The 14,156-nt window shown below is 42.3% G+C and overlaps 1 protein-coding gene across 1 annotated transcript in view; it reads left to right on the top strand.

Annotated features, from left to right (window-relative positions):
• The window catches only part of Zswim5 (zinc finger SWIM-type containing 5), a 114,157-nt gene that overhangs the window by 92,416 nt on the left and 7,585 nt on the right, over positions 1-14,156 (top strand). The window contains exons 4-10 of the mRNA XM_040756887.1: positions 908-1,058; positions 2,260-2,439; positions 7,741-7,917; positions 10,173-10,319; positions 10,758-10,895; positions 13,324-13,584; positions 13,943-14,078. Coding sequence (XP_040612821.1) covers positions 908-1,058; positions 2,260-2,439; positions 7,741-7,917; positions 10,173-10,319; positions 10,758-10,895; positions 13,324-13,584; positions 13,943-14,078 — 1,190 coding nt within the window. The remainder of the gene's footprint in view (positions 1-907; positions 1,059-2,259; positions 2,440-7,740; positions 7,918-10,172; positions 10,320-10,757; positions 10,896-13,323; positions 13,585-13,942; positions 14,079-14,156) is intronic.

The following is a 14,156-nucleotide window of genomic DNA, read 5'->3' as shown; positions in this document are numbered from 1 at the left end:
AAATAATAAAAATGTGCACACTGGTGTGTGTGTGTGTGTGTGTGTGTGTGTGTGTGTGTGTGTGTGTGTGTGTTGACTGACTTATTTCACTTCTAAGCCTGCTATTTTAAAGGTTCATCTTTATGGTTAAGTAATAAGTCTGTTTTATTTATCCTTTGTCTGTTAGTAGACACTTGGATTGCTTTCACCTTTTAGTTACTCTAAAAAAAAAAAGGTTAGGGGGCTGGAGAGATGGCTCAGAGGTTAAGAGCACTGACTGCTCTTCCAGAGGTCTTGAGTTCAATTCCCAGCAACCACATGGTGGCTGACAACCATCTACAATTCAATCTGGTGTATATGTAATAAATAAATAAAATCTTTAAAAAAAAAAAAGGTTACTATTAACATTCTTGGACGCCGGGCGTTGGTGGCGCACACCTTTAATCCCAGCACTTGGGAGGCAGAGGCAGGCAGATCTCTGTGAGTTCGAGGCCAGCCTGGTCTACAAGAGCTAGTGCCAGGACAGCCTCCAAAGCCACAGAGAAACCCTGTCTCGAAAAACCAAAAAAAAAAAAAAAAAAAAACAAAAACATTCTTGGACAAGTTCTACATAGGCAATTCTCCAAGGTTTCTCCTCATTTTATATTCCCACCAACAGTACATGGGTTCTAATTTCATTAAATTCAGGCCAGTATTATTACTATCTTTTTTATTCTAGCTGTCCTAGTGTGTTTAAAGAGGTATCTCTTTATATATAACAGACTTTCTTGATACATGTAGGAATTTCACTTACAGAGTTGAGAGGCTTTCTTTTTATCTCTTAAGTACACCATACAAGTACATCATATCTCAACCTGTTCTCCATCCTTCACCTTCTCCTTTTCTGTGCTCTGCAGTTACCAATTATGTGCCCCTCCTTATGTGTCAGGTTCGAGAGATGCTTCGGATGAGAGATTCCAATGGAGCCAGGATGCTGACACTTATAACGGAGCAATTTATGGCTGATCCCCGCCTCACACTCTGGAGGCAACAGGGAACAAGCATGACAGACAAGTGCCGGCAGCTCTGGGATGAGCTGGGTAAGTCCCTATCCCTCACAAGTTAAGAGAACATTTGCCGTCAGTGTTTGTGTGGGTTTTTCTAATTCTATCTCTGAAAAGTTTTAGATTCAACAGAAGCTTCCTAACCTCACTTTGTTGCCTCTACAGTATTGTGCTTGCCTGTTAAGGATTCTAGTTCATGTTACCTACATAGAAGCCATTCTGCAAGAGAACCCCTTCACTTGGTTTCAGTTGCCTTTTTCTTTTTCTTTTTTTTTTTTTTTTTTTTTTTTTGGTTTTACGAGACAGGGTTTCTCTGTATTGTTTTGGAGGCTGTCGGTCGAGCCTGGCCTCGAACTCACAGAAATCCGCCTGCCTCTGCCTCCCGAGTGCTGGGATTAAAGGCGTGCACCACCACCGCCCGGCTTCAGTTGCCTTTTTCTATGCATTAGTATATCCCAAATATATCTGTGTGTGTGTGTGTGTGTGTGTGTGTGTGTGTGTGTGTGTTGCTTATGCATGTGCACAAGTGAATTTGGCGTTCATGAAGCAGTCGGAGGACAACCTTCCACTTGTTGGTGCTTAGGCACCTTTCACTTGTTGGAGTAGGGTCTCATTGGTCTGGAACCTTGTCACACAGGCCAATCTAGCTGACCCTGCCAGCTTTTGGAGAGCCCCCTGTCTCACCCCACATCTCCCCATAGCGTAAAATACTCAAGCTTCAGGCACGTGCCACTGTGTCTAGCTTCTGTGTGGGCCCTGGAGCTCTGAACTTGGATCTTTACACTTGGAAGGCAAGCACTTTATCCACTGAGTCATCTCCCCAGCCCCCTACTGTGAACACATCTTAATTTAGCACATTGCATTCGCATGGCATCATGCATATTTATCCATCTCTCCTACCAGACAGCTCCTAAACACAGAAAACAGGATCTTACCCACTTGTTGTTAGGTTAGTTTTACGTTTCTGTGGCCACACTATCAGACAGAAACTTGAGATTCATTTTGGCTTATAGTTTCCCAAGTTTTAGTCCCTCAACCAATTCTGAAAATCTTAGCAATTATATTCATGTGTATATCTAATATATATGTTTCACATGTATGAAAGAGAAGGATGCTGATGGGTTGTTACTTGTTTGTTTGCTTTGGGGGCATTTGGGCTGTTTGGGTGCTGACGACTGACGTACAGACATACGTGTTACTCCCAGATACTAAGAATGTGGACTGTTCTGTTTTTTAGGGGCTTTATGGGTGTGCATAATTTTAAATCCGCACTGCAAACTGGAAGAAAAATCCTGTTGGCTACAACAGCTGCAGAAGTGGAATGACTTGGATATCTGTCCCCTGGAAGATGGAAACTACGGGCATGAACTGCCCAACATTACCAATGCGCTTTCTCAGAGTGTCAGCCACAGCCCTGGTGAGCCAAGTACCTTTGTGCTTAGAACTTCAAAGGGTGGGAGGACCAAACAGCAATGGTGGGTGGGTAGCCTTCTTTCTTTCTTTCTTCCTGTCAAAATTATCATCTTAAACAAGAAAGGCTTTTCTCTTAATTCATCTCAACATGGTGAATTAAATAAGTGTAAGCATCTGTCTTTGACATTGAGGATGCTGTCTTTTTCTACATCAATGGTGTCTACAGTACCCAGCATGAAGTCCTAGTGCTCTCTGCCTGATTCCTCTCTAACCTTCAAGTTCTCTGTGTTCAGTTTGAGTTGGTTTGTGTAGCTTAGGAAACCTACTTTAAAGGAGAGACAGAAACCTACCAAAAACTAAACAAAACAAAAGTTGTAAAAACTGTCCTAAGGGCCGGGCGTTGGTGGTGCAGGCCTTTAATCCCAGCACTCGGGAGGCAGAGGCAGGCGGATCTCTGTGAGTTCGAGACTAGCCTGGTCTACAGAGCGAGTTCCAGGACAGCCTCTAAAGCCACAGAGAAACCCTGTCTCAAAAAACCAAAAAAAAAAAAAAAAAAAAAAACTGTCCTAAGGCCAGGTCAACACCTGACCCAGTCCTGTATTCTCAGCATCCTGGAGGCAAGTGGACAGATCTTTATGTGCCAAATCCTTTCTTACTCTTGTTTCCTCCTTTGTTTTCCTCTAATTTTTATAAAGTACATTTTTATAAAAGCACATTTCTTGTTGTACTCAGGAGGCAGAGGCAGGTGGATCTCTGAGTTTGAGACCAGCCTGGTCTACAGAGTGAGTTCCAGGACAGCCAAGGATACACAGAGAAACCCTGTCTCAAAACAACAACAACAACAAACAAATCAAAAAGAAAACACCAAATACCTCCCAAGTTATTGACAAGACTTCTGTCCCATTGTAAGGCAGATCTAGTACAGTAATACTGTACCCTCTAGCTTTTGAGCCCACTGTTCTACAGATTAACTTAATAACAAGCATCACATCCACAGTTTTACTCCTATCTCAGGCCTTTTGATGTTGGCCATTCTTTAATCTTTATTGGTAGGTCATTTTGTCAGACATTGATCTTACACTTGTTCCCTTTTCTTTTAAGTAATAGCTATTGACATTTTTAGCCTCAAGGCCGAAATCATTTAAATAGTTGTTTTTGTTTGGTCCTCTTCTACTATAGTATAATTAGTTGCCAGTATACTTAAGATAACTAAGTTAATGAACCACGAAGAGACTATAATGTTGTCACTTCATTAAGCTACCCATTCCTGGCACTCACCTAGTCTATACAACACAGGAAGTCATCACTTTAGTATAGACTTTAGGTCACATAGAGGATCAATATATACAAATACACACCCCACTCTAGAATTTCTCATTTTGTGTTGGTTCTTTTTTTTTCTGATATTTCGAGACAGGGTTTCTCTGTATTGTTTTGGAGCCTGTCCTGGAATTTGATCGGTAGACGGGCTGGTTTCAAACTCACAGAGATTCGCCTGCCTCTGCCTCCTGAGTGCTGGGATTAAAGGCTTGTGTTGGTTCTTATTGTTACCATATTCTTTTCCATACTTACAGACCAATCTTTTTTGTTGCTGAATTGTTTTGTTTTGTTTGTTTGAGAGTATCTCATTATAGGAGGCCTGGAGGGACAGCTCAGCACTGGCTGCTCTTCCAGAGATCCTAAATTCAATTCCTGGCAACCACATGGTGGCTCACAACTATTTATAATAGGATCTGATGACCTCTGCAAATAGAGCACTCATAAACATAAAATACATAAATAAATCATGCCTTTCATACCAGTACTCAGGAGGCAAAGGCAGGTGGATCTCTGTGAGTTTGCGGCCAGCTTGGTCTACAGAACGAGTTCCCAGACAGCCTCTAAAACAATACAGAGAAACCCTGTCTCAAAAAATCAAAAATATTTTTCAAAAAAGGTCAAAGAGTTACTTAATGTCTCTGTCCATCTATTCTGCCTCTTCCTTTGTGTTTGTACTTCTAAATCCAACCAGTTCTCAATTCTGTCTCTCTGTCTCTCTCTCTCTCCAGGGTTTCTCTGTATAGCCTTGCTGTTTTGGAACTCCCTATGTAGACCAGGCTTATCCTTGAACTCACAGAGATCAGTTTGCCTCTGCCTCCCAAGTACTGAGATTAGTCTGCCCCAAATCTCTCTCTCTCTCTCTCTCTCTCTCTCTCTCTCTCTCTCTCTCTCTCTCTCTCTCTCTCTCTCTCTCTCTCTCTCTCTCTGTTATGTCATTAAACAAAGCAAAGCAGCCACATACCTTTCTGGCTGCCTTTCTCTGAACTACAAGAATTAAGAAAAATAATTCAGAGCTGACTATAGGATACATGCCTATAATTTCAGCTCAGATGATAGAAGCAGGGGGGGATCATGAATTCAAGGCCAGCTTAGACTACATAAGCAAGACCCTACCTCAAATTTTTAAAAAATTGGGGGGGGGTTGTTTGTTTTTTGAGGCAAGGTTTCTCTGTGTAATAGAGCTGTTACACGGCTGTCTGTCCTGGAAGTCACTTTGTAGTCCAGCCTGGCCTCAAACTCACTGAGACCTACCTGCCCTCTGCCTCTGGTGGGATTAAAGGTGTGTGCTACCACTACCTGGCCAAAAAAACAAACAAACAAACAAACAAAAAAGCCCATGCTTTTTAAATTAAAAGAAACATTATTTGAAAGATTCATATATTACCATATATACCAAAAATCATATATATTTACCATTCTGTCTGACTCCCCTCTGAGTGCACCCTGGTCAGGTTTTCAGCCCCACCTGTGCTGAGACAGCTCTTTACTGGTCACTCATGATCTACAGCCAGATTGGATGGTTGATTCTCAGTTGTAATCTTAATTGATATTTGACCTTTATCATTGTTCAACATAGATCATTTTCTGCCTGAAAACATCTTTGTCATTTGATTTCTAATTACTTTCTGAGCTCTCAGTATTGCTCCAGTGTCCTCTTCTAAGTGGCCTTACTGACTCTTTCCAACTTTCCACCTTAAAAATGCTTTTAAGTGCCTAGCACTGTCATTAGACCATGCTCCTTCTCTGCTACCTTGGTGAACATATTATTTTAATTAATATCTGATAGTTCCCAGATGTGTATCTCCTGCTCAGACTTTTCCTCTTAACCCTAGTCTTGGATATTTGCTTCCTTTTCAAGGCCCCGCTTATATCTTAATCTTCCTTCTCCTTCCTTTTTTCTTGTTCTTTTCTGTTTTTGTTTTGTTATTTTAGATAGGCAGGCACAGGCTGACCTCAAGCTTGCTAATCCTGTCCCTGCCTTCCAAGAACTACAATTACAGGCCTGTACCACCATGCTCAGTTTGGAATCAGTCTTGATTCTTTTTTCTCTCGCACTGCATATCTCATTTGTGGGTATGGCAGTTTGAATAGGTATGGCCCCCCAGAGATTCATGTGTTTGATGTTTGGCCCATAGGGAATAGCACATTAGGAAGTATGGCCTTGTTGGAGGAGGTGTGGCCTTCTTGGAGAACATGTGTCACTGTGGCGGTGAGCTTTAAGGTCTCATATATGCTCAAGCTACACCCAGTCTGTCCTTTGTGGCACAAATAACAAAAACCCAGAGACAGATTTTGAGGTTAAAGCTGAAGACCAGAGAAGCAAAGTGACCTTACACTTGAGTTCTCACCTCTACCAGAGCTCAGGGGCCGTCATGTCCTTTGATTGCATATCCAAACTGCACTGCTCCTCAGACTGCCTAGACTGCAAAGAGCTCCTGTCTCTTCCCACCTTATATTCCTCTCTTGTCCAGCCATATCACTCCTGTCTCCACCTCCTTAGTGGGGAGATTAAAAGCGTGTCATCCCAAGTGCTGGGATCAACTTTGTGTGAGCTCTGTTTCTCTATTATACAGATTCAATCTTCTGTAGCCCAGGATGGCCTTAAATTCACAGAGATCCATCTGCCTCTGTCTCTTGAGTGCTGGGATTAAAGGTGTTCACCACCACTGCCTGGCCTCTATGGCTAACTAGTGTGGCTAGCTTTACACTCTGATCTTCAGAAAAGCTTTATTAGATCATAAACAAAATATTACCACAGTCCCTGCTGCCTGTGGATCAAGAGGTAGAACTCTCAGCTCCTTCTCCAATACCATGTCTGCCTGCACACCCCTATGTTCCTGTCATGATGGACTGAACCTCTGAAACTGTAAATTAGCTCCAATTAAACGTTTTCCTTTAAAAGACTTGTCATGGTTATGGTGTCTTTTCACAGAAATAAAACCCTAACTAAGACAATGGGCAAGTCTTATTTGCCTTTATCTCAGAACATAACCAGAATCTAAGTATTTATCATCTGTTTACTACTCAGACTTCCCACCATTATCTCTGACAAACTGTTGCAAGTGGCTGCCTAACGCTTACTCATTCCATCTGGCTAGTCTGGCCTCCTTGATGTTTTCACACATTCCCCAAATACATTCCTACCTCAGGGCTTGGTGCTTGCTACTCTTCCCACCTGGAATGTTCTCTTAATTGTCGCTACGGCTTGCCTCTTAGTTCCTACACATTGGCATTCAAATGCTCTCTGCTCCTCCTCACCCCCTCCCCCTCTCTGAGACAGTCTTTACTGCATTCCTGGCTCAACAGATCTCCTTCAGTAGCTGGGACTGCAGACACGCACCACCTCACAAAGCTACTCAAAGGTTATCTTTTTGGGGGCTTGTTTTAGTTTGTAGTTTTTATTTTCTTTTGTTTTCCAGGGGAGTTGTTTGGGTTTTTTGTTTTTGTTTTTTATTTTTAGGGGACCTGAAGCAGGGAGTGTTGTTTGTTAAACCAGAATATTATATAAACCAAGCTAGCCTCAAACTTGTGAGCTTCCTGTGCCCAGCTGCTGTGTAGGTTTTGTAGTTTCTGACATGAACATCCCAGAAGCCCTCAGTAAGATAAGGGTCATGCTGCAAATGAAACAAGCTATGATTAGTTAGGGTATTGTCGAGCTGCCTCTTTCCTTCTCTGACTGCTATGCAGAGCAGTTTATATTCTAACGACTGAGTAGCAGAGCACATCTGTCCCTTCCAGCCTCACCTGACTCTGAACTAGGAGAAGGCTGTTCAAAGAGGAAGGGATTCATAGGCCTCCGTATAAGGTGTTTTGGGTTTTTGTTTGTTTGTTTTGATAGAGAACATAAATGTACAAAAGGCTTATTTAAGGAGACAGCACAAGTGCCCAGGCAGAATGTCCAGACTGTTCTTCTGGTCAGTCTCCCACCTAAAGAAGACCAGGTGTAGAACTTCAGAATATTCAGCCTTTCTTTTTCCTCCCCCAGACTCTTTATCCAGACCAAGACGAACAGTCTTCACTAGAGCCATTGAAGGCCGTGAATTACATTGGCAGGACAGCCACCTACAGCGAATAATCAGCAGTGATATCTATGCAGCTCCTGCCTGCCAGCGGGAAAATGAGCGACTGCTTTTTAATTCCCATGGCCAGCCACTGTGGCTTGGTAAGTCCTGTGCTCCAAGAATGTCAGGGTTCAAGCCTACCTGAACCAGGCCCACATGAGTCAGCAGTATAAGTCCCAGCAACACTAGCTACAACTTATGGTCTGTAACATTCTTTTTAGAGCGTTTACTATCAACTCAGGACATTTATTTGAGACCTGCTTCATATGTGTGCTTAACTGGGATGTAGCAATCTCTGGTAGAGATTTGTATCCTTTCTCTAAGCTTTGAGAAGAAGATAAAGCAGTTGATACATACTAAAGAGTAATAACGAAACCACTAGACATCAGTTCACACACTTTCAACATTATAGTCTGCTCTAATCTTATATGTTTTGCTTGAAAAGCACTATGGGAACTGAGGCGGTTAACTTGATGACTAAGCACCAGAGTTTAATCCCCAGGGCCCATGTAAAAGAATCCAGGCATGGTAATATGTACTTACAATCCCAGTAGTGGGGAGGCAGAGACAGCAGATCACTGGAGCTTGCTAGCTAGCCTAGCCAAGAGTAAGTGGCTAGTTACAAGCCAGTGAGAGACCCTGTCTTTAACAAAAGGAGCTAACAAAACAGCTGTGTGGGTAGAAACATTTGCTGCACAAGTTTGATGACCTGAATTTGATTGCTGGGGCCTATAGTGGAAGGAAAGAACCTATTCCTGAAATGTACCCTTTGATCTCCACATGCAGTGTGTGGCATGCACACACACACACACACACACACACACACACACACACAATAATAATAAATAACATGTAAAAAATTTTAAGAGGTGGATAATGTCTGTGGGTAACGCCCAAGAATGTTCTCTGGACTCCACACATATGAGCATACATGAGCACACACACATAAAAATACAGTGTTTGAAACCAGTTACTCTGTGCTAATAACTAGGATGCAGTCTGTGTTCATCACCAGGCTGTCTTCCTCTTCTCTGTCTCATCTTCCTAGCATCCTTTATAACGAGATAGAACTGTTTCATCCAGTTTAAACTTCTTCTGCAATAGTTGTCTTCTCTACAGTCAGTTTATCCCTAACTTTATTAGATAACACTCATTCTAAAATACAGCTTAGGAGCCTGATTTTTTTACACATACCTTAACTTCAGAATTTGGAAGGCAGAGGCAGGTGGATCTCTGAGTTCAATGCCAGTGTGGTCTATGTAGCAAGTTCTAAACCAGCCAGGGTTACACAGTGAGATTCTGTTTCCAAAACCCAGCTAACTAAATAAATAAAGCAAGCAAGCAGACTGAGGGGCTCATTACAGCACAGAAATAAATGATGTACAGATGGGTATTGGGAATTATTTCAATATCCAATTTGATTAACGAGTAGATGAATAGTCAGTGGGATGACATGTATCTATCTTGAATGTTATATAAGCATACTTAATGCCATAGAAAAATATTTACAATGTACTATTAAGTTATAAAACAATAATTATAATATCCAAAATTTGGTTTAAAAGTGAAAAGTGTGGATAAATATACATGAATCTGTAAATAGAAGTTACCTTATTTTTATTTTGTATTTTGCTTATTTATATGTTTAAAGCTTCTGCATTATTTTGTGTGTGTGTGTGTGTGTGTGTGTGTGTGTGTGTTTAAGCATTCAGATGTATGGGTGTGCATGTAAAGGACTGAAGTAGACATCAGTTATCTTCCTCAATCTCTTTGTACCATATATTTTGAGAGAATCTGTCCCTAAACCTGGAGCTTACCAATTCAGCTAGACTGACTAGCCAATAAACCCCAGCAATCTTCCTGCTTCCATCTCCCAGTCTCAGTTTCATTTTTATAATTATTCTAAATTATTTCTATAATTTTAGCACACCTTTAATCCTAGCACTTGGGAAGCAGAGGCAGGTAGATCTCTGTGAGTTCAAGGTCAATGCAGTCTATAGAGGGAGTTCCAGTATAGCCAGGGCCACACAGAGAAACCCTGTCTCAAGAAAGAAGGAAGGAAGGAAGGGAGGGATGGAGGGAGGGAGGGAGGGAGGAAGGAAGGAGAGGTTAACAGTTACTAGGCATAGTGGCACACTCAGGAGACAGAGGCCAGCAGATCTCTGTGTTCTGCTTTTCCAGGCTATCTCTAGCCATATATAAAAAATTTGTATTCTTGAAGATAAAACACAGTCCCTGTTACAAAGCAATGCGAAGCTGAAACTGAAAAACTGGACTGAACAGATTCCCTTTGTCATGTCAAACATGAACTTTCCTGATTTGAACTCAACCAAAATATTTTCTTCTTGCTTGGTAGAGCATGTGCCTACAGCCTGTGCTCGGGTTGATGCGCTGCGATCTCACGGGTATCCGAAAGAGGCGCTCAGACTCACGGTGGCCATCATCAATACTCTGAGGTTGCAGCAGCAGCGGCAGCTAGAGATCTACAAACACCAGAAGAAAGGTATAGTGCTTAGGAATCCTTTAACATCTTGGATTCTGAGGGTCACAAGGATCCTCAGGAGATAAAAAAAAAAAACCCAGAACCTGATTTTAATTCAGGACCATGGGCTTGAGAATTCCTGCTGAATGGGGTGCCTCGTGCTGTTCCTGTGAATCTCGGCTTTATTATTTGTAAAATAGGGACAATGGTGTCTGCCCATCACAGGGCAGGTGAAGGCCCATTAAGACCGGAAAGCTGTCTCCACATATGCACTGCCAGCACACGGTCTAAAGTAGAACTGGCTGGTGAGCTTGTGATCAGACCAGTCAAACAGAGACATGACAATGAGGGGAGCTTTCCTTTGACTTTCTGGTCAGGGCCCGAATGATACTAATTAGGAGAAGAAAAATGCAATTCCCATCTCTATCTGTCTAAAACTTGGAACCTGCTTATTTCCAGAATTGTTGCAGAGAGGAACCACAGCAATCACAAACCTGGAGGGCTGGGTGGGCCATCCCCTGGATCCCATTGGCTGCCTGTTTCTCACTCTGACTGAGGCCTGCCGCCTGAATGATGACAGCTACATGGAAGTGTCAGGTACAGGAGCCAGCCTGGGACAAACCAGGACTGCCCATGGCAGCCTTCTCTCTGTGGTCTGGCCGTGCATATCTTGCGTTCCTATTTTCCTTGCTAGCTTCCTTAGGGAAGTAAGAAAGGTTACAGGAATTTCAGGAATCAGAGGTCAAAAGTTCAGAGTAGTCTGGAAATGGAATAGAACTTCCAGCAAGAGTGTGTAAGTCACCGGGCGGTGGTGATGCACGCCGTTAGTCCCAGCACTCGGGAGACAGAGGCAGGTGGATCTCTGAGTTCGAGACCAGTCTGGTCTACAAGAGCTAGTTCCAGGACAGCCTCCAAAACCACAGAGAAAACCTGTCTTGAAAAACAAAACAAAAAAAAGTGTAAGACCCCACCTCAGAAAACAAAGAAGTATCTGTCTTTGAAATCATATAATATCATTAGCAAGATCTTCTGCTAGTTTCCCCTGGACGCCCCAATCCTTGTGATCTCTGTTGAGAGAATTTAGACAGAACTGAGATTGATGGTGTGGACCTTTAATCCCAGCACTCAGGAGGCAAAAGTAGGCAGATCTCTAAAGTTGTCTACACATAGCAAGTTCAAGGCCAGCCAAGACTACATAGTGAGACCCTGTCTCCAAAGGAAACAAATTTTTAAAAAATTATACAAGACACATAGAGTATAGTGTAGATGATTAGATTTTATTACAGGTAAAGTGGTACACTGTCTAAAGGGGAGTGGACAGTGGCTGGAGGGGCCATTGTACAGCAGAACACCCTCAGAGAGGGAACAATGACTATAGAGATCTAAAACTTAGGTAGGCTTTATACTACTTCTAAACCTGCTATTACAGACATCTTAAGGGCAGCTTCCTATCCAGGTATTAAGAAAGAATGCAATGATAACTCTTTATTTTTTACCAGAAAGCCTGCAGCTAAATAGTAATTTTTCTCCTGCAGAATAAAATGTCATTTCCCCACCCTAGGCCAGAGATAAAACTCAGAGGATCCCCTCCCACCTCCACTTTGTTTATTTCTTTTTAAAAGAGGCGTCAGATGCCCCTGGAGCTAGAGTAACAAGTAGTTGTGAGCCACTTGACATGGGTGCTAGGAATGGAAGAGCAGTAAAAGCTCGTAACTGCTGGGCCAGCTCTCCAGTCCCAGATCCAGTTCTCTTGACTAGCAATCAAACCTGAAGTTTCAAATCCTCATTTTATAGCTGCTGATTATGAAGAAGTCAGTACCCAGTGACCTTTAAGCCTGCCAACATCTAACTAGCTACCAAGCAATACTCTGGTTTTCTTTTAACACTCTCCCTCATGGTGGCTTTGTACCAGTTTTCCACATGTGGAGAATAGCCTAACTGTCACACAATAGCTAGGCTAGGTACACAATTGCTTCTTCTTTCCTTTGTGCTATCACTGTTTAATTTTTTCATTTATTTTTGTATTAGTCCATTGCATTACAGTGTCTACAAATATCTCTTAACCACACTGTCAGCTGCTTGTAAGCAGAAATTATGACTAATTTTTATGTGATCCTAGCATTACCTGCCTCTTACTTATCTTCCAAAGCTACTTAATAGAAAAAAAAGGGGGGGGATCAAGATATTTTTTGTTTGTTTTGTTTTTGAGACTATAATATAAATGTGTCATTTCTCCCTTCCCTTTCTTCCCTCTAAACTCTCCCATATATCCCTTTTTATTCCTCATGCTGGTTTTGAACTCATGAACTCAGACCATCCTCTCACCATAGTATCCTGAGGAGCTAAAACTACAGGCATATGCCATCATACCCAACTAAGGCACTGGCTCTTAAACCAGTGTTAGCTTCCTGAAATTCTGAGTGGAGCATATAAAATCATAATATAGAAGATGCAAGTGTTACTAAAGTAAGAGTTAAACTGGATGGAGTCAGGTGTCTCGGATGGAGATGTAAGAGTTAACCCAAGCCAAACTAGGGCAGGCCCTGACTCCTCCTGATCTCCTGCATAGGGAGTCCACATCTTTAGTCACCTTCAGCTACACAATGACATTTATGGCTTGAACAACCTGAAGTTGCACTTGATTTATTTGTTTACCACTGACATACACTGCTCTTCTAGTGTCAGGACCTAGAGAAACATAGGACAGTGAGATGGTCTCCCTCCTTTAAGGTGCTCCCACTGAGGTAACAGAAACAGACACAAAAACAATTATGAGATTATATAATGCACTGGCAAAAGGTAAGACATAGGTATGCTTCCCTGACTGGCCTGGCCAATTTGTGGGTTATATAGGAATCTTTGTGAGTCTTAACATTTTTTTTCAGTGAGTGTATTTTTCTTACTGCTTTGAGGCTTTAGCTTTGTGATAACTATTAAGCAACTGATATCCCAAATTGGGATGGGTGTAGGCACAGAAAAACCTACTAGAACTGTCCTAAGAACCTGGTATGCCTGTTGCCCTCAGATATGAATGAAAGCAGACTACCTGTGTACCAGCATGTACCTGTGGCTTCAGGCTGCCCAAACAGCAATGAGTCATACCTGTCATTGGCCCTGGAAGTTGCTCTGATGGGCATGGGTCAACAGAGGGTAATGCCTGAAGGCCTCTATGCACAAGACAAGGTGTGCCGTAACGAGGAGCAACTCCTAAGCCAACTCCAGGAACTGCAGCTGGATGACGAGCTAGTACAGACATTGCGGAAACAGTGCATCTTGCTGCTGGAAGGTAAGAAAAAAAGAGAACTACAGTAACACAATCTTTGGCCCTCTTCTCTGATATAGCACAGTCATAGAAATATTTATGACATTAAAGAGTAATGAAGGGTCCTATGTATAGCAGACAAACTCAGATGGGTCCCTGGGCTCCTGAATCTAGACTGGAATAAGCATACAAAAATAAATAAACTGGGTGGTGGTGGTTCACACCTTTAATCCCAGCACTCCGAAGGCAGAAGCAAGTGTATCTCTGAGTTCGAGGTCTGATCTATAGGACACCCAGGACTACACAGAGAAACTCTGTCTCAAAAAAACAAAAATAAATAAACAAATAAATAATAGTTTGCTTGCTCATCTTCTTCCTTCAGGAGGCCCCTTCAGCGGTCTAGGAGAAGTTATCCACCGGGAGAGTGTTCCTATGCACACCTTTGCAAAGTATTTGTTCTCTGCTCTGCTGCCTCACGATCCAGACCTGTCCTATAAGTTAGCCTTACGAGCCATGAGGTGGGTAGCCCATGTCCAGCCTGTTTGTCTTCACCAATGCATAAATCTTCAGTGCCCTCTCTCTGCTTATCCTACTCC

Source organism: Mesocricetus auratus, unplaced genomic scaffold, assembly GCF_017639785.1.
Source record: "Mesocricetus auratus isolate SY011 unplaced genomic scaffold, BCM_Maur_2.0 Super-Scaffold_100014, whole genome shotgun sequence".
Classification (NCBI taxonomy): Eukaryota; Metazoa; Chordata; class Mammalia; order Rodentia; family Cricetidae; genus Mesocricetus; species Mesocricetus auratus.
The sequence above is the reverse complement of the archived record's forward strand: the minus strand, read 5'-3'. Positions and strand labels throughout refer to the sequence as shown.